We start from the raw sequence: 19,503 nt of genomic DNA, 5'->3' as shown, positions 1-19,503 counted from the left end.
CCTCCTCCTCGGCATGACCACGAGCGCTTTCCCTTCCTCCAGAGAGATGGTTTGTCCTCATTAGCAGCCGCGGACTCCTGCACGGGCGCTAGCTGAGAAAGTGCATCTCTGGTGGAGGTCGCAGCATGCCCAGTAGCTACCCTTTCCTCCTCCCAGGCACGGATGGTTTGCTTCTGGCTGCACCACAGTCTCTTGTCATCTTTGCTGAGCCATCCAATTGAGGAGCAGATTTCTTTGCTCTTCTGTTGGTTGGTGTGGGTTCTTTTTGTTTCCGTTTCTTGTCTCTTTTTCCGCTGGGTCGCATTGGTTTGCTCTCGTTTGTTCACTTGATTTCGTTTTCTTTACTGCTTCTTTGCTTAGGTTTCCAAAGTTTTTTTAATTTTAATTTTTATTTTTATTTTTATTTTTATTTTTATTTTTATTTTTATTTTTATTTTTATTTTTTCCTTTGGTTTGCTTTCCATTTTGTTGTTCTTTCTTTTCCTTGGCTTTTTGGTTTTCTTGTTTTGCTTTGCTTTTCCTACTTTCTACTTTGATTCTTCCCTTTTATTCTCTTTGCTCCCCTTTTTAATGTATTTGGCTTTTTTTTTTTTTTTTTTTTGCGTTCTCATTTAGCTGTTGTTTGCTGGCATTTTTTTCCCCCGTCTTTGTCTGTATAAATCCTTTCATTCGCCATTGTATATTGTTGTCTTTGCTTTTTTTTTGTTTTTCCCTTTTTGGGTTTGCTTTGGATATTTTTGTTTCTTTTTTAGTTGTTGGATTTTTCTTTTTTATTATTGTTTTTCCTTTTTATCTTTTTTTCTCTTTACTGTGTCATTTTTGCCCATTTCTTTTTGCTTTTCTTTTTTTTATGCTTAGTTCTTTTTTTTCCTGTTTGTTTTTTCATTTTGTTTTTTTTTTTTTCTTCATTTTGTGTGTGTGTTCTATGGTAATTTTTGTATTGTGTGTTTTATTGTAACTTTTGTATTTGTGGTGTGCATTGTTGGTATTTGTATTCTGTTTTTTTTTTTTGTTTTTGGTTTTTGATGTGTGATTTGTGCTCATTCTGGTTTCTTATTTTCTGTATTTGTGGTTTTTGTTTCGTTCCTTTTTGCTTTTTTGTTTCTATTTTATGCTTGTTTATTTTTTTGCTTTTTCTTTTTTCGTTTTTACATCTTTTTGGGTTTTTGTGCTTGTGTGTTTTTTGTGCTTTTGTTTTTTGCTGTTCTGTTTTTTATGATTATATTTTGCTTTTCTTTTTAATTTTTTTCTGTTTATTTGTGGTTTTTGTTTTATGCTTGTGTGTTTTTGTTGCAATTTTTGTATGTTTGGTGTTTAGTTTGGGGGTTTTTTAATTTATGTTGGTTTTGCTTTTTATTTTCTTGGGTTTTGTTTTTGTGTGTGTTTTTCTTTTTGTGCTTTTTTTGTTGTTGTTGGGTTTTTTTTAATATATCATTGTGTGTGTGTGTGTTTTCATTTTTTGTCCTTTTGTTCTTTTACATGTTTTGCCTGTTTTGTCTCTTTTTGTATTCTGGGTTTTTTTTTTGAACCGTTGTTTGTTCTTTTTTTTTTAGGTTTTCTGTTTTCTTCCCTTTTTCTTTTTTCTTTGCCTTTTTATTTAGTTTTTACTTTTCTGTTTTGGTTTGCTTTCTTTTGTTGTTGCTTAGTTTTCTTACCTGTTGTTTTTTTTCCTTTGCTTTCCACTGTTCTCTTCACTTGGGTTGGATTTTCATGGCAGTTTCTTTCTTTCCATTTCTTTTCTCTTTTTCCTGAATATTCCTTTTCATTTTATTCTTTTTTCCATTGCTTTGCTCTCCTTTGCTCTTGGTTTTCCTTCCTACCTTTCCTTTGCATGGCCTTTCATTCTGCTTGCTTTACTTAGTTCTCTTTTATTCCCTTTCTTTTTCTTTTCTGTTTCTTTTTCCGTTTACTTCCTCTTGCATTAGTTTGCTTATTTTTTTTTGTTTGAATCCTTTGCTTTGCCATGATACAGCATTGTATGTCTTTGCCTTTTCTTTCCATTCCCTTTCGTAGTTTTGCTTTGATTTTTCTTAGTCTTTTTTTTCTCCTGCCTGTTTTTCTTTCGTTTTGTTAGTTATTATTTATTTTCTGTTGGGTATTTTGTTCCCTTGGATGTCATAGGCTTTGTTTGCTTTTTTTTCCACTTAGTTTTCCTACTGCTTTCTACTTTGCTGCTTCTCTTTTATTCCTGTTTGTTTTCTTTTTTCTTTTTCCTTTTTTTTTTCCATGTACTCTCCTTAAATTTGTTAGCTTTTTTATTGTCTCAGGTGTTTCCTTGAATTCTTTGCTTTGCCATATTCTTGCAGTCTATGCCTTAGCTTTTTGTTTGTCCTTTTTTCCCTTGGTTTACTTTGCTACTTTTCTTTTCCTTTTCACATTTGTTTACTGCTCCTTTGGCTTTGCTTTCTGCTGTTTCTTTTCCTTTGTTGTTGGTTCTTTTTCTTTCCAGACCATGCCTTTGCATTATTTTTTTCTGTTCTAGAAGTATTGCTTTTCTTTTCTCCTTTTCAATGTAGTTTTTTTTGCATTCCATGAGCTCCTTTTTTTTTTTTTTTTTTTTCTCATTACATTCTTCCTCCTTCCTTGTCCCCATGCCTGCCTGCTTCCTCTTACATTGCCTTTACTTACCTGACATTAGTCCTCTGGATTCTTCATTTTTATCTTTCCTTTGCTGGCTTGTTTAACTCAAGCCAGCTCCCACGGCTTTCCTCCTCTGCTTGGTGCTTCCTCAATGGCTCAGCTGCCTTCCCGCCTCCTGGGTGTCCTTGCCTCATGCCTCGACATGGACTGGAGGCTTTCATCAGATGGCCGGCACATCCGTGCCCGGTAGCTACCCTTACCTCCTCCTCGGCATGACCACGAGCGCTTTCCCTTCCTCCAGAGAGATGGTTTGTCCTCATTAGCAGCCGCGGACTCCTGCACGGGCGCTAGCTGAGAAAGTGCATCTCTGGTGGAGGTCGCAGCATGCCCAGTAGCTACCCTTTCCTCCTCCCAGGCACGGATGGTTTGCTTCTGGCTGCACCACAGTCTCTTGTCATCTTTGCTGAGCCATCCAATTGAGGAGCAGATTTCTTTGCTCTTCTGTTGGTTGGTGTGGGTTCTTTTTGTTTCCGTTTCTTGTCTCTTTTTCCGCTGGGTCGCATTGGTTTGCTCTCGTTTGTTCACTTGATTTCGTTTTCTTTACTGCTTCTTTGCTTAGGTTTCCAAAGTTTTTTTAATTTTAATTTTTATTTTTATTTTTATTTTTATTTTTATTTTTATTTTTATTTTTATTTTTATTTTTATTTTTATTTTTATTTTTATTTTTATTTTTATTTTTTCCTTTGGTTTGCTTTCCATTTTGTTGTTCTTTCTTTTCCTTGGCTTTTTGGTTTTCTTGTTTTGCTTTGCTTTTCCTACTTTCTACTTTGATTCTTCCCTTTTATTCTCTTTGCTCCCCTTTTTAATGTATTTGGCTTTTTTTTTTTTTTTTTTTTGCGTTCTCATTTAGCTGTTGTTTGCTGGCATTTTTTTCCCCCGTCTTTGTCTGTATAAATCCTTTCATTCGCCATTGTATATTGTTGTCTTTGCTTTTTTTTTGTTTTTCCCTTTTTGGGTTTGCTTTGGATATTTTTGTTTCTTTTTTAGTTGTTGGATTTTTCTTTTTTATTATTGTTTTTCCTTTTTATCTTTTTTTCTCTTTACTGTGTCATTTTTGCCCATTTCTTTTTGCTTTTCTTTTTTTTATGCTTAGTTCTTTTTTTTCCTGTTTGTTTTTTCATTTTGTTTTTTTTTTTTCTTCATTTTGTGTGTGTGTTCTATGGTAATTTTTGTATTGTGTGTTTTATTGTAACTTTTGTATTTGTGGTGTGCATTGTTGGTATTTGTATTCTGTTTTTTTTTTTTGTTTTTGGTTTTTGATGTGTGATTTGTGCTCATTCTGGTTTCTTATTTTCTGTATTTGTGGTTTTTGTTTCGTTCCTTTTTGCTTTTTTGTTTCTATTTTATGCTTGTTTATTTTTTTGCTTTTTCTTTTTTCGTTTTTACATCTTTTTGGGTTTTTGTGCTTGTGTGTTTTTTGTGCTTTTGTTTTTTGCTGTTCTGTTTTTTATGATTATATTTTGCTTTTCTTTTTAATTTTTTTCTGTTTATTTGTGGTTTTTGTTTTATGCTTGTGTGTTTTTGTTGCAATTTTTGTATGTTTGGTGTTTAGTTTGGGGGTTTTTTAATTTATGTTGGTTTTGCTTTTTATTTTCTTGGGTTTTGTTTTTGTGTGTGTTTTTCTTTTTGTGCTTTTTTTGTTGTTGTTGGGTTTTTTTTAATATATCATTGTGTGTGTGTGTGTTTTCATTTTTTGTCCTTTTGTTCTTTTACATGTTTTGCCTGTTTTGTCTCTTTTTGTATTCTGGGTTTTTTTTTTGAACCGTTGTTTGTTCTTTTTTTTTTAGGTTTTCTGTTTTCTTCCCTTTTTCTTTTTTCTTTGCCTTTTTATTTAGTTTTTACTTTTCTGTTTTGGTTTGCTTTCTTTTGTTGTTGCTTAGTTTTCTTACCTGTTGTTTTTTTTCCTTTGCTTTCCACTGTTCTCTTCACTTGGGTTGGATTTTCATGGCAGTTTCTTTCTTTCCATTTCTTTTCTCTTTTTCCTGAATATTCCTTTTCATTTTATTCTTTTTTCCATTGCTTTGCTCTCCTTTGCTCTTGGTTTTCCTTCCTACCTTTCCTTTGCATGGCCTTTCATTCTGCTTGCTTTACTTAGTTCTCTTTTATTCCCTTTCTTTTTCTTTTCTGTTTCTTTTTCCGTTTACTTCCTCTTGCATTAGTTTGCTTATTTTTTTTTGTTTGAATCCTTTGCTTTGCCATGATACAGCATTGTATGTCTTTGCCTTTTCTTTCCATTCCCTTTCGTAGTTTTGCTTTGATTTTTCTTAGTCTTTTTTTTCTCCTGCCTGTTTTTCTTTCGTTTTGTTAGTTATTATTTATTTTCTGTTGGGTATTTTGTTCCCTTGGATGTCATAGGCTTTGTTTGCTTTTTTTTCCACTTAGTTTTCCTACTGCTTTCTACTTTGCTGCTTCTCTTTTATTCCTGTTTGTTTTCTTTTTTCTTTTTCCTTTTTTTTTTCCATGTACTCTCCTTAAATTTGTTAGCTTTTTTATTGTCTCAGGTGTTTCCTTGAATTCTTTGCTTTGCCATATTCTTGCAGTCTATGCCTTAGCTTTTTGTTTGTCCTTTTTTTCCTTGGTTTACTTTGCTACTTTTCTTTTCCTTTTCACATTTGTTTACTGCTCCTTTGGCTTTGCTTTCTGCTGTTTCTTTTCCTTTGTTGTTGGTTCTTTTTCTTTCCAGACCATGCCTTTGCATTATTTTTTTCTGTTCTAGAAGTATTGCTTTTCTTTTCTCCTTTTCAATGTAGTTTTTTTTGCATTCCATGAGCTCCTCTTTTTTTTTTTTTTTTTTCTCATTACATTCTTCCTCCTTCCTTGTCCCCATGCCTGCCTGCTTCCTCTTACATTGCCTTTACTTACCTGACACTAGTCCTCTGGATTCTTCATTTTTATCTTTCCTTTGCTGGCTTGTTTAACTCAAGCCAGCTCCCACGGCTTTCCTCCTCTGCTTGGTGCTTCCTCAATGGCTCAGCTGCCTTCCCGCCTCCTGGGTGTCCTTCCCTCATGCCTCGACATGGACTGGAGGCTTTCATCAGATGGCCGGCACATCCGTGCCCGGTAGCTACCCTTACCTCCTCCTCGGCATGACCACGAGCGCTTTCCCTTCCTCCAGAGAGATGGTTTGTCCTCATTAGCAGCCGCGGACTCCTGCACGGGCGCTAGCTGAGAAAGTGCATCTCTGGTGGAGGTCGCAGCATGCCCAGTAGCTACCCTTTCCTCCTCCCAGGCACGGATGGTTTGCTTCTGGCTGCACCACAGTCTCTTGTCATCTTTGCTGAGCCATCCAATTGAGGAGCAGATTTCTTTGCTCTTCTGTTGGTTGGTGTGGGTTCTTTTTGTTTCCGTTTCTTGTCTCTTTTTCCGCTGGGTCGCATTGGTTTGCTCTCGTTTGTTCACTTGATTTCGTTTTCTTTACTGCTTCTTTGCTTAGGTTTCCAAAGTTTTTTTCATTTTTATTTTTATTTTTATTTTTATTTTTATTTTTATTTTTATTTTTTCCTTTGGTTTGCTTTCCGTTTTCTTGTTCTTTCTTTTCCTTGGCTTTTTGGTTGTCTTGTTTTGCTTTGCTTTTCCTACTTTCTACTTTGATTCTTCCCTTTTATTCTCTTTGCTCCCCTTTTTAATGTATTTGGCTTTTTTTTTTTTTTTTTTGCGTTCTCATTTAGCTGTTGTTTGCTGGCATTTTTTTTTCCCCGTCTTTGTCTGTATAAATCCTTTCATTCGCCATTGTATATTGTTGTCTTTGCTTTTTTTTTGTTTTTCCCTTTTTGGGTTTGCTTTGGATATTTTTGTTTCTTTTTTAGTTGTTGGATTTTTCTTTTTTATTATTGTTTTTCCTTTTGATCTTTTTTTCTCTTTACTGTGTCATTTTTGCCCATTTCTTTTTGCTTTTCTTTTTTTTTATGCTTAGTTCTTTTTTTTCCTGTTTGTTTTTTCATTTTGTTTTGTTTTTTTTCTTCATTTTGTGTGTGTGTTCTATGGTAATTTTTGTATTGTGTGTTTTATTGTAACTTTTGTATTTGTGGTGTGCATTGTTGGTATTTGTATTCTGTTTTTTTTTTTTTGTTTTTGGTTTTTGATGTGTGATTTGTGCTCATTCTGGTTTCTTATTTTCTGTATTTGTGGTTTTTGTTTCGTTCCTTTTTGCTTTTTTGTTTCTATTTTATGCTTGTTTATTTTTTTGCTTTTTCTTTTTTCGTTTTTACATCTTTTTGGGTTTTTGTGCTTGTGTGTTTTTTGTGCTTTTGTTTTTTGCTTTTCTGTTTTTTATGATTATATTTTGCTTTTCTTTATAATTTTTTTCTGTTTATTTGTGGTTTTTGTTTTATGCTTGTGTGTTTTTGTTGCAATTTTTGTATGTTTGGTGTTTAGTTTGGGGGTTTTTTAATTTATGTTGGTTTTGCTTTTTATTTTCTTGGGTTTTGTTTTTGTGTGTGTTTTTCTTTTTGTGCTTTTTTTGTTGTTGTTGGGTTTTTTTTAATATATCATTGTGTGTGTGTGTGTTTTCATTTTTTGTCCTTTTGTTCTTTTACATGTTTTGCCTGTTTTGTCTCTTTTTGTATTCTGGGTTTTTTTTTTTGAACCGTTGTTTGTTCTTTTTTTTTTAGGTTTTCTGTTTTCTTCCCTTTTTCTTTTTTCTTTGCCTTTTTATTTAGTTTTTACTTTTCTGTTTTGGTTTGCTTTCTTTTGTTGTTGCTTAGTTTTCTTACCTGTTGTTTTTTTTCCTTTGCTTTCCACTGTTCTCTTCACTTGGGTTGGATTTTCATGGCAGTTTCTTTCTTTCCATTTCTTTTCTCTTTTTCCTGAATATTCCTTTTCATTTTATTCTTTTTTCCATTGCTTTGCTCTCCTTTGCTCTTGGTTTTCCTTCCTACCTTTCCTTTGCATGGCCTTTCATTCTGCTTGCTTTACTTAGTTCTCTTTTATTCCCTTTCTTTTTCTTTTCTGTTTCTTTTTCCGTTTACTTCCTCTTGCATTAGTTTGCTTTTTTGTTGTTGTTGTTTGAATCCTTTGCTTTGCCATGATACAGCATTGTATGTCTTTGCCTTTTCTTTCCATTCCCTTTCGTAGTTTTGCTTTGATTTTTCTTAGTCTTTTTTTTCTCCTGCCTGTTTTTCTTTCGTTTTGTTAGTTATTATTTATTTTCTGTTGGGTATTTTGTTCCCTTGGATGTCATAGGCTTTGTTTGCTTTTTTTTCCCTCAGTTTTTCCTACTGCTTTCTAATGTTTTCTCTACTTTTGTTGATTTCTTCCTTGCAGTTTCTTTCTTTCCATCGGTTTTTTTCCTATGAATATTCCTACAAATTTCTGTGGATCTGGTAACTCTTATACATGCCAGAAATATGTCACCCTTAACACTTATCACTAACACAAAATGGCAACCACTAGCCACATCCAAAAAAGGTAGGTCTTGCGCCTAATGCAAAAGGGTATCCCTGAATCCTAAACCCCCATCCAAACCTCGAAGGGCAACCATTAAACCAAACCAAAAATGGGTACCCATCACTCTTACCGCTTCTCCAACACGGTAACCCTTTACCCTTCCGTAACGGCACAACCCCGAACCCAAACTGATAACAAGCCTAACCCCAGAGAGAAACCGGTAACACAAACCCCAAACCGTTTGCCTTAACGCTTCGCCCTCAGCCAAAAGGGTGACCTTTAAAGCTGACCCGAATGCAGAACACTTGACACGTAACCCTGAAGCAGAACCCCATCTGGGAAGCCCTAAGCCGAAAGCCGAACCCAAGAGGGTAACTCAGCACTCACCAATCACACAAACGGTAACACTTCGCCACAACCCAGAGCGGGATGAGGCTGAGCTTCTCTGCTGCCGGGGCTGCTCTGAGGCACAGGGCACGGCGAGCGGCTGCGGGCAGCGCAGCTCACAGAGGGGGTGCCTGCACCCAGCTGCCTTGGGCAGGGCCCTCCGTCCTCATGGAAACGCACTGTGACAGCATAAAGGCTCCAGGGGCCCGGCTGATGTCATCTGTGCTGTGACGTGCTCTGTGCTGGTGCTCTGCCTGGCCTGGAGCCAATGCCTCCAGCTTGTAGTTTCATGGTGTCTTAGTGTTTTTTGTGTGTTATTTTGTGTTTGCTTTTTGTTTTTTCTTTTTCTTTTTTTTTTTGTCAGTTGTCATCTCTGCTTTGCCATGACATTAAATCCTGTTTCTTTGGTGTTCTGTTGGTTGTGTTTCTTTATATTTTGGGATATGGATATGGGATCAATTTGGGATAGGATACGGGGGTATGGACTTGGGATTAGATGTGCACATGGAATGAATATGGTCTGGGATATGGATAGAGGATGAGATACGGGATGGGAAAAGGGGAGATGGTTATGGGATGGGCTGTAGATATGGGATGGATTTGGGATATGGGTATGGGATGGAGATGAGGGTCTGTATATGTGTTATACATATGTATATGTATAAAACATATATATATATATATATATTGCCCCCACCCCATGGGAACAGTGTGGTCTGTGGTGGGGGACACACAGAAGGGGCCCCCCAGCTTTGGAATGTGACGCCATGGGGGGATGTGGGGGCGCCCCCAGCTGTGGGACTGTCCCCAACTTTGGGGTGTGACACTGTCAAGGTGACATAAAAGTGTCACCAACTTTGGGGTTCAGCACTGTGGCAGTGTCCCCAATGCTGGGGTATGACACCATTGGAGTGACAGAGAGGTGTCCCCAACTACATGGTGTGACACTGTGGGGGTGTCCTCAACTTTGGGGTGTGACACCATTGGGGTGACACAGATTTGTTCGCAGCTTTGGGGTGTGACACTGTGGGGATGACATAGGGGAGTCCCCAACTTCAGGGCATCACACTCTGGAGGCATCCCCAACTTTGGGGATGTGACACCATGATGCGGTGTCCCCACTTCCCCTGGAAAGTCTTCAAGCTGCTCACGGTGTCCCCAACTTCGACAGAATGTCCCCAGGGGGGTCCTTTTGTCCCCTCTTCATGAGGATGACACCCAATGACAATGACACCCCGTCAGAGCTGTTCCACACTGATGTCACCCCTGGTCCCCTCTGGTGGTGGCACAGAGTTCACCACTGTGTGCATCCCTGTCCTCATGACAGACGATGGTGACAGCACCCGAGGGCGCCGGTGTCACTGGGTCCGGCTGTAGGCAGGCCTGGAGGGGTGACAAAGGACAGCGTGAGGCTCAGTGACAGCACGGTGACTGTGTGGGGCCGCCTGTGCCTGCCCCCATGTGGTGGTCAGAGCACAGGGAATGCTGTCACCTGAGAGATGGTGACACACAAGTGATGGTGATACAAAAGTGATGGTGACAAAAGTGACAGCCAGTGATGGGGACACTGTGCCACAGCTGTTCCACACTGAGGTCACATGCAGTCAACTTTTTAACAGTGTCACCAGAGTGATGGTAACACCCAATGACAGAGACAACAGTGACACCCAATGATGGTGACACCCCAAGGACAGTGACACTCAGTGGTACCCAGCGATGGTGACAACAGAGACACCCAAAAGCAGTGACACCCAATGATAGCGACACCTGAAGACAGTCACAATGGTGACACCCAGTGATGGTGACAGCTGTTGACGGTGAGACCCAATGACACCTGGAGGCACCCAATGACGGTGACATTCAAAGATGGTGATAACGGTGACACCCAAGTGATGCCCACACCCAATGACACCCAATGACGGTGACAGCAGTCACCCTGTGCCCCTCTGGGTCATCTCCAGACCCTTCCAGTTGACAACAGGTCCCTTGGAACCCACCTAAGGACCCCCCAGACCCTACAAGTCCTCTCAGGGACATCCTCAGACCCTTCTGAATCCCTCTGAGGATGTCCTGGACACACCTGGGACTCCCTGGACCCCACAGGATCCTTCTGGGACATCTCCAGACCCTTCTGGATGAATCCACAGACCCCATGGATCAACATGAGGACCCCCCAGACCCGCCAAGTCCTCTCTGGAACATCCCCAAACCATTCTGGATGACTCCAGGACCATTCAGACCCTCATGAGGACTCCCTGCACCGTACCAGACTCTACTGGGACATCTTCAGATCAGACCAGTGTCTCACTCCGATTTATAGGAGGGAGAGGAGGTTCTTTTAATATCTGTATACCCGGCGTGAGATTAAGAAACAACGGTTCAAATGTTGGTCCAACCAGTTTATTACAGATCTTAATTAGGGAGATGGGGAAGGGGAGGACGGATGCTATTATGAATTAGGGTAATGGGGAAGGAAAGGAGGGCGATAGAAAAGGTAGGAAAGAAGAAGCAAGGAGTCTTTATCGGAAGAAAGAGGGACATAGTCACCACCATGGATCCAGCGTGGTTCATAGTTCAGCCTTTGATCTTCAGTAGTGGTGGGTCATAGGGCATTGTTGTTGATGGCGACGACGACAACGGTGACCATGGTGATGATGGCCCTTTTTCAATGCTTTCAAAGTGGTCGAGTCAGCTGTCTTTGGAGTGACAGCTCAAATCCAAAGTGGTTGAGTGCCACTCCTTGGAGTGGCAGTTTCTGGCTCTGGGATCTTAGCAGAAATTCCTTTGTTCCCACCTTCCCGGCCTTGCCAGCAGATAAGAGGGAGCAGGGATGCCCATCTGCATCCTGTTTTTCACAGGACACGATGGTATCGTTCCCCAATTTTCCCATACAAGGCTGGAGCTATTTAGTCACAGGCCAGATCTTCCGCCAGTAAGCACTTCTGAGCACTCTCTTCCAGAGGTAAGCAACTCTGGAGGAAGGGGCTTTCAAATGTTCCCAGAGGGATGTCAATTGTCACACGGTAGCACCCATCTCTCGCCTCCTCAACAAATCAATCAGAGTCTTATCACAAGAAATACCTCAGGAAGCAAGCTTTGAGACAAAAAACAAAGAAGGATTCTCACAACCAGAGACTTCTCAGTGCTCCTGGACTCCTAGTGGGAGCTTACAGATCTTTCCAGGGGCCCATGGGATCAACCTGGGGACTCTCTGGATGCCCCAGTACCACTCTGGGATAACTCCAGACTCTTCTGGATGAGTCTGGAACCCCCTGGATGCCCCCAGACCTCTCTAGGACTTCTCCTGCAGATCCTTTTGCATGATTCCAACGGGGGATAAGGGGGGTTCAGCAGGGGGTGGGAGGGGGAGAAATGAGCTAGTGAGGATTCTGTGGGATGGAAAGGGGGTCTGGGGATGGAGGGAGGGGTGGAGGGGGGAAACTGGAGAGTTGTGTGGAGCTTCTGTGGGGTGTAAAGGGGGTCTGGGAGGAGAGAGTGCTAGTTGGGGGGGGAGGGGTAAAGAGGAGAGGCAGACCACGTGAGTGGAAAGGGGGTCTGGGGGTGGAGGGAGGGGTGGGAGGGGAGAACTGAGGATCGTGGGGGGGTTCTATGGGACGTAAAGGGGGTCCAGTTGGGGGAAATTGGGGGTCAACATAGGGGAACGGACTCCAGAGGGCAGGGAGGAGGGTATGGGGGTACAGGGGACTGTAGGGGACAGAAAATGGGGTCAGAAGCAGGGGGAGGAAGGGAAGACAAGGGACCCTGGGGGTGCAAATAGAGGGGACTGGGGAATGGTAGGAGATTCTATGATGTGAATGGGGGAATTGGAGCGGGGGAACTTGAGGGGACAGAGAATTCTGGGGGTCAGATAGAAGGGACGGGGGAGGGGGATGAATCTAGGGGAGAAAATGGGAAGACTTGGGGGGGTCGGGGGAGAGAATGGGGACACAACGGATCAGTGAGAGACAGACGCGGAAGCCTGGGGGTCAGAATGGGGAACAGGGGCAGACAGTGACGGAGGAACTGAGGGGACGGGTGGAAGAGGACTCCAGCGATGAGAATGGGGGAAGTGGAGGCGGGGAACGGGGGGGGGGAGAGCGTAAGCCCAGCGGTCAGACTGAGGGACTCGGGAGGCTGTGGGCGACCCGCGGGCGGGGGGGATGGGTGTGGGGGGAAGGCAGTGAAACACCGTGGGTGGGGGGGAAGGGCGGGGGGCACAGGGCACCTCCCGCCGCCGAGCAGAGGCCCTGAGCAGAAGAGGACCCACGCGGCCAAGACAGGACGGCCCCAGCCCCGATGCCCCCGGTGCCCCCGCCGCCCCCGAACACCCACTCGTAGAAGCTGAGGCGGCGCTCGGAGTCCCGGGGCTGCGCCGCGGCGCTGGAGCAGCGCGGGGCCCCGCTCCGCTTCCGCATGGCCGCGTCCTCGGGTCGCCGCGTGATGACGTCACTCCGCGGGGAGCGGGGACGACACGTCGCTCGAGCAACGGCCGCGCCGGGGCGCTGTCGCTATGGAGACGCCGCCGCGCATGCGCTGTCGCCGCGGGGACGGCTTCCCGCGCCGCAAGGAGGGAGGGCGCGCTGTCGCCGTGGCAGCGCGGCCTGCACGCACGGCCTGAAGCCCGAGTGGGGCTCGAGGGGCAGCGGGGGGCGAAGAAGGGTGGGGGGGGAACGGAGAGCCCTCAGGGATCTCCTGGGGAGGTGGGGGAGCGACTGGGGGCGGGCAGAGCTCCGGGGATGGCGGCTGTGAGTGGGGCTGTGGGGTGGGACATCCGCAGGGAGATGCAGCCAAACAGGGGGTTGTGGGCAGAGCATGGAGGTGTGGGAAAAGGAAGACGGGCATCTGGACAACAGCGTGAGAGCCAGGCTGATAGGGAGGGAGGGAGGGAGGGAGGGAGGGAGAGGGGGAGGGAGGGAGGGAGAGGGGGGAGGGAAATGGAAAAAGGGGAAAAAAGGGGGACAAGGGAAAAGAAGGAAAGGAAAGGAAGAAGGAGAGAGGGGAAGAGGGGCAGAAAGGAAGAAGAAAAGGGAAAAAGTCCAGAGCTTGGCCTGGGTGGTATTGCAATGTAAGAAGGGCTTCAGGTATCTTGTTAGGTGCACAAGAAGGAGTTCATGCAGCAATAAGTGATATTGTTGTGTTCATGTAGGTCAGAGTGGTAGAATTGAAGCAGATGGAGATAAGATATGGCACCAAAGTGAAATACTGCACAACATAAGACGATGTGAGCTGAAACCAGCGTGACTTCCTGGCTTCCCAAATTGCACTGGTTAAAGAAGTTGTTTGTGGGGATGGTGTATGTAATCGCTGTATGTATGCATCCTTCCTTGTAGTGTGATTGGACTGTGGAGATGTATCTCTAAGTATGAAAGGTCAAAGGTGGTGAGGATTAGGATGTGAACATCGTAATCCTCAAAGGAAAAGGGGGGATTGATGTGGGTTGCTCTGTTCAGCAGTAGGGATTAGCACATCAGTTTAAGAACCAGCGCATGAGTTTAGCAAAAGGAATCCATGAGTGATCGTTCTGAAACTTTCAGCTTTAGTGGGAGAACAGCCTCGTTCCTCCTCAATAACTTTGCATGGGGACACAAATGAATACTTCTACCTTCTGCCTCCATGACTGTGCCTGACGAGAAGCACCAGAGTCCCAGTAGAATACTTTTATCTTTTGCCTCAACACACGCGAGGACATTTTCCTCGGGTCCCACATACACTGCTAGGAAAAAGTGGCTCACTATGGCCTTATCAGCCGCTCCGCTCGGCAGCCAGTAACGTCTGAGTGTGAAAACACAATGCGCTGATGGAACTGCATGTTAAGCTCTGCAAATTGCCACAGCGCTGCGTTCCTGCCAGGGCTGCTGTCTGTGTGCAGGGATAGGATTAGGAAAGCCAAGGCACAGGTGGAGCTGAACTTGGTGTGGGATGTGAAAAATAACAAGAAGGGGTTCTACAGGTATGCAGGCAGAAGACAGGCCAAGGAGAGCGTTCCCCCTCTGATAAATGAGGACAGAGAACTGGCTTCCTCAGACATGGAAAAAGCTGAGCTGAGGTGCTCAATAAGTGTCTTGCCTCGGTCTTCATTGGTGGTCAGGCTCCTCCCCATGCCTGCCAGGACCTGAAGAGAGGAAAGTGGGACTAAAGAAGGCTTCTCTGAGAGCTGCCGCTGCACATGCAGAGGTGAGTCCTTGGTGAACACAGACATGGCTCTTGTTCTTCTCAGCGCCTCCGTCTGTCAGAAGTGAAAGAGATTGCAGAGTCCCAAGGGAAATGGTGTCCTGTTACTACACTCACTTTGTTTCTTTCCAGTCCTCACACCTTCTTCTACTGTCCTCTTCTGCAGTTCCTTCTTCACTGTCCTCTCTCCTCTTTCTTCATGTGCTCTCCTTTTACTGTTCTCTTCATAGCACGATCTGCTCTTCTTTACTGCTCTTTTCGTTTTCTGCTCTTCTGTACTCACTTCTCTTCTGCTCTTCTCATTTGCCACTTTCCTCTCTTACCGTCTCTTGTACTTCTGCCAGACTTCCTTTCTCGCTTTTCCTCTTCAGCTTCTCTCCACTTCTGCTTTTGTCTTCTCTGTATACGCTCTGTATACGCTAATACCTCTTTTGCTTTTCTCCTTGTCTGCTTGTTTTTCTTACCTACATCCTTTTTCTTCTTCTCTGCTCTTCTTTCTTTCTTGTCTGTTCTCCTTCTGCTCTTACCCTTCTCAGCGTCTCTTACCTTTATTCTCTCCGCTACTGCTCATCTCTTTTGCTGTCTTGCCTGTATCCTATTGTGCTTTTCATCTTCTGCGCTTCTTCCTTACCGGTATCCTTAATTTTATCCTCTCTTCTGTTCTTTTTCTCTTCTTCTCCGTGTCCAATGTCTGCATCACAACTCTGTCAGAATTAGTTTTGGGGTGGAAAAAGGTACCCAGGTACATAGGTTTGTACAGTAGAACCTCCTACACTTTGCCTGAAAGGTGATCCAAAGGAGCCCTCAGGAACCAAGACCACAAAGGAGCTGCTTTTGAATGGAGAATTTTCCAGAGTTCCTTCCAGTCGTTGCTCAGAGGAACTGAGGTTTTTATCCTTGTATCTCTGCAGAAAAGCAGGGTGGAGGGAACACATATGGTGAGGTGCTCAGGTGAAATTGCCCTCCTTGCACAAACAGCCTGTTTGTGTCCATGTGATGCACGGTGAAGAGAAGCCTGCTGTTCTGTGAGTAAGCCTGCCAAAAGGGAGTTCTGGCCTTTTTGGCAAGTCTCTGAGGTGAGGTCTTTAGACAGGCTGGTTGTTTTGCAGGGGAAATGCCATTTCAGCTGTTTGTTGCCACGCTTGGTTGGTGCTTGTATGAAAAACATTCATCATCTAGACAAGCAGTGCTCTAGCACCAGGGAAGGGAAAAACCTCATGTACATCCAGTCTTCTCCATGAGCCTTATGTTGCCTTTCCACAGAGTCTCTAAATGCCTGTGGAAATCATGGGGGGGTGGGGGGGGCAAGGGGATGGGGAAGAGATGAGGGGCAATTTGTGCGCATCCTGTGCCCACGGAGCAGGTATTACCTACAAAGAGCTAGGAACCCTTCACGGCATCCTGGACTTGTTTACTTTCCTTGTTTGAGCGTGATGGTTTTGTAGGTACTTTGTGCATTTTAAGTAACTGTCAACTCTGCTGAGACAACAGGCGTCCTAGAGAGAGCCTTGCTGTACCCTTTTTGTTCGGGCTGTTTTATTCCCTCCTGAGATTAAAAGGGACTGTGGTCTTGCTTAGCAAAGGGAAGTGTGTGCATGCTTCCAAAGCAAAGGCAGGTAGGTGCATGCTTGCTTAGCAAAGGCAGGTAGAGGCATGTGATGCGAAGGCAGATGGTTGCTTGTGAAGCCATGTCAGGTGGTGTGTGCGCTTCAGTGCTGGTGGGTCAGAGTTGAAGATGCACGAGCTGTGTGACAGCTCTGAGAGTGGGATGGCCAAGGAAGAAGCCTATGGTCCTAGCCCCCTGGGGAGAGAGTGAGATCACTAAAGGGAGGGAGGATTCTTAGACTCTGAGGGGTCTAGAAAGGGAGCTGAAAGGTTTGGGGCTCCCTTGCTGTGCTCTGCGCAGGCTGTGGCAGTGCTGGGGTTTATTTTGGAGTCAGTCTGAAAACAAAATGAGACAAGGGGGTTTTCTGTGCAGTTTGAAGCCTGTTTGAAACCTGCTTTGAACTCTGCTGCCAGGGCTGCAGCCCAGGGTAGGCACCCTGTCCCCACAACTGCTGACCACGTTCTTTCCTTCTCTGCAGTGACCACGTCCAGCCCTACGAAGACACTTTACATCATGTCGGACACCAAAGTGTCTGCGCTGACCACGTCTGTGATGGGTGAGGCTACCTCAGTCCCTCTCAAACTGCCAGGCATCCAACCTTCCTCCTCCGCCAGCTCTCCTCCTAGCCCTGTCACCTTTGCCACCTCCCCATGTTGTGTCGTGTCATGGAGATCTGTGGTGCTGGGGCAGGCCTGAACTCCCCTCCCTGACAGCAGACGCGTTTCTGAAATCTCTGCTCATTTCCTCATCCTGCTGGCTCATTCTGTATTTACAGGTTTGTGTCCTTTACTTTTCTTGGGTAATTTAGGACTGGTTTAAAGCAGCTGTATTTGCTATTGCCTTTGTCTGCAGTTACCCTTGTGGGTGATGGTGATGGGATATACCCTTTTGGGTTAGGTTTTTATGGAAGGGGAAATGGTGGAATCACCATCCCCAGAGGTGTTCAAGGAGTGTTTAGGTGTTGTACCGAGGGATGTGATTTAGTGGGAAATGTTGGACTAGATGATCTTAGATGTTGTTTCCAACCGTGGTGATCCTATGATCCTAAGGTTTACACTTGTGGATTGTGATGAAGTGTTAGTGTTTAGTGCTAGAGCTAAGTGCTGAGGGTAACCCTTTGGGGTTAGGGTTTCATGTTACTGTTTTCTGTTAGGTTTAAAGGTTAAGGCTTAACACTTGATGTTAGTGATGGTGGGGGTGTGCCCACCTGGTTGGGGGTTTATGGCTTGTCCTTTTTGTTAGGGACAACAGCAGCACTTTTGAGATGGGAATGAGGGTTAAGCGTTAGCATTTTGGATTAGGGCTGAGGAGTATCTTTTGGGGTGAGTGTTAAGGATTAGCCTTTTAGGTTAAGGTAAAGGGTTAAGGGTTGTCCTGTGGAGTTAATGCTAAGGGATGCTGTAGTGTAAATGCTGAGACATGGCTTGAAACCTGATTTTTCACCTGGTAGAAAGGCAGGGCCAACCCAGAGCATGCAATGTTCCAGAATGACAGAAGGGGTGGAGCCAGGATCCACCCCTTCCCAGCCCTCATTGAAGGGTTGGCAGTGTAGGCAAAGGAGATCCCTGCCTACCTGAATCCTTCTGAAGATAAGCAGCTTCTTGCCTGTGCCCACGGCTGTTGCCTTTGAGCAAATTCTCCCTTGCTGCAGCCTTGGACCTTGCTCCTCTGCTGTCATGGCATGAGGCCTGGCCTCATGGGGTGCAACCCTGCTGACTGATAGATGTGTTGGTTTGGTTGGGGGTGGATGCCGTAGCTAATGGCAAAACCATTTCCTTAGTGCAACTAAGGAGGTAAGTGAGAAAACAAGAGAGTCTTGAGAGGAAAGAGTGACTGATGGCAGCGCTGTACTGGAAGCAATAGAGAGGCTGACAGTGGCTGTCGGTGGCAGTAGAGCGATCCGAGTCTGTGTCTAAATGGTTCTTAGAGCTGTGTCTGTTCCTTGGAGAGGCCAAACAGTGTGGAGGTACTTGTACTCACAGTTGTTTGACTTAGGAATGAAGTGTTTCTCAGCTCATGCACCTGACAGCGTTGTGTTTGCTTGTGCAGCTTTGCTTTGTGCATTGTAGAGCTGTCAGACAGATGTGGATTCATTTGCCACTCACTCAGCAGGAATGAGACTAGTAATACTTTCTGTAAATGCATTTCAGTTGAAAAAATGAGTTTGTTTTGGCTGTAGAAATGGTGTATTGGAGGGATTTTGGTGGATGTGGGCTAATAGGACAAGGATTCTATTGGCAACTGCTTTCTGTGACATGGAAAGGCTGTACTTTATTTTAGGGATGGAGCATGAGATTCTATTGACTCTTATTGAGAAAGGGGGAAATGGAAAGCCTCTGTGGGTAAGAATGTTTTGTGAGCTGTAGTTTGGGTACTTTCATCTAAATAGGACTGTGTGAAAGGGTGTGTGTGATGGAGGAGAGAGAAAAGTGCCTCGTGTTGACTGTAAGGAAGGCATAATGTTAGAGCAGTGGAAAGGCAAATTTAAGAAACTGTGCTTGAAAACTTGAAGTTAGTGGCTGGCTGTGCTAAAATCTTCTTCCAAAGAGTTGCTCTTCAAGTATTTCCTGCTTTCTCTCTGCGAGAAACTGACGCCAGTGGCCTTCCACTGCAGCATGGCCGTGCGGAAAGGCTGGGGAAGAAGACAGAGCTGGAGAAAGCACCAAAGAGAGGTACAGATACATAACAGGCATCTGGACTTGATGCACTGTCTTTCTGCCCAGGCTTTCTGTTTGTTCATTGCTGGGACAGTTCTCTGCAGTTTGCATCCCAGCTTTCTCCCAAGTCCTGGCTGCACAAAAATGCAAGCATTCAGAGGAAAAGGAAAAAGCAGAGGAGTGGGCTTCTGAGAAAAGAGTTGAGGGGGAGCGTGAGGAGCTTGAGGCAGAGTTTCAGAAAAGTGGTGATTTCACTTAGGATTGCTCTGAGATTTCCTTGCCCTGGGTTATGATTGAGTGTAGCTATTGGTTTCTTGGTTCCTGTGTATGCATTGTTGGTAGACAGATTAGTGTGTGGAAAACACAGCTGAGAATCCGGGACATGGTAATGTACCAAATGGACTGAACTACTGGAAGGATTGTGGGAATGAGAAGAGAACCTGGATTTCTCTTGCACAACAAGCCTGTATCAGCTGTGTCTCCTTTCACTGAGCTGAACGCACGGTGTGTGTGAAGCCTTCTGATGGGAAACCCACGGTCCCACAAAGTGGGTGTGGAAACGAAATGGAGCTGAGGTGCATCTGTGTGCTGAGTCATACTGCTGAGGACAGAGAGGAGCCCCAGCTGAAAAAGCAGCTTTGGTAAGAATAGTGGTGA

The 19,503-nt window shown here is 44.3% G+C and overlaps 1 protein-coding gene across 40 annotated transcripts in view; it reads left to right on the top strand.

Annotated features, from left to right (window-relative positions):
- Positions 1-12,863: 12,863 nt before the first annotated feature.
- LOC149915155 (E3 ubiquitin-protein ligase RING2-like) overlaps positions 12,864-19,503 on the top strand; it is a 17,374-nt gene continuing 10,734 nt past the window's right edge. For 5 of the 40 annotated variants that reach the window (XR_016459488.1, XR_016459486.1, XR_016459478.1 and 2 more), the window contains exons 1-2: positions 13,333-14,586; positions 16,668-16,964. Coding sequence is in view for 4 of the 40 variants with exons in the window: in XM_090123348.1 (XP_089979474.1) it covers positions 16,703-16,745; positions 18,775-18,861 (130 nt within the window). In the remaining 36 variants the exon portion in view is untranslated. The other 35 variants (XR_016459501.1, XR_016459502.1, XR_016459500.1 and 32 more) reach the window with 26 other exon arrangements.

This window comes from Phasianus colchicus, chromosome 23 (genome assembly GCF_987193195.1).
Source record: "Phasianus colchicus chromosome 23, bPhaCol1.hap1.1, whole genome shotgun sequence".
Taxonomy (NCBI): domain Eukaryota; kingdom Metazoa; phylum Chordata; class Aves; order Galliformes; family Phasianidae; genus Phasianus; species Phasianus colchicus.
Note: the sequence above shows the minus strand (reverse complement) of the source record. Positions and strands in the feature narration are given on the sequence as shown.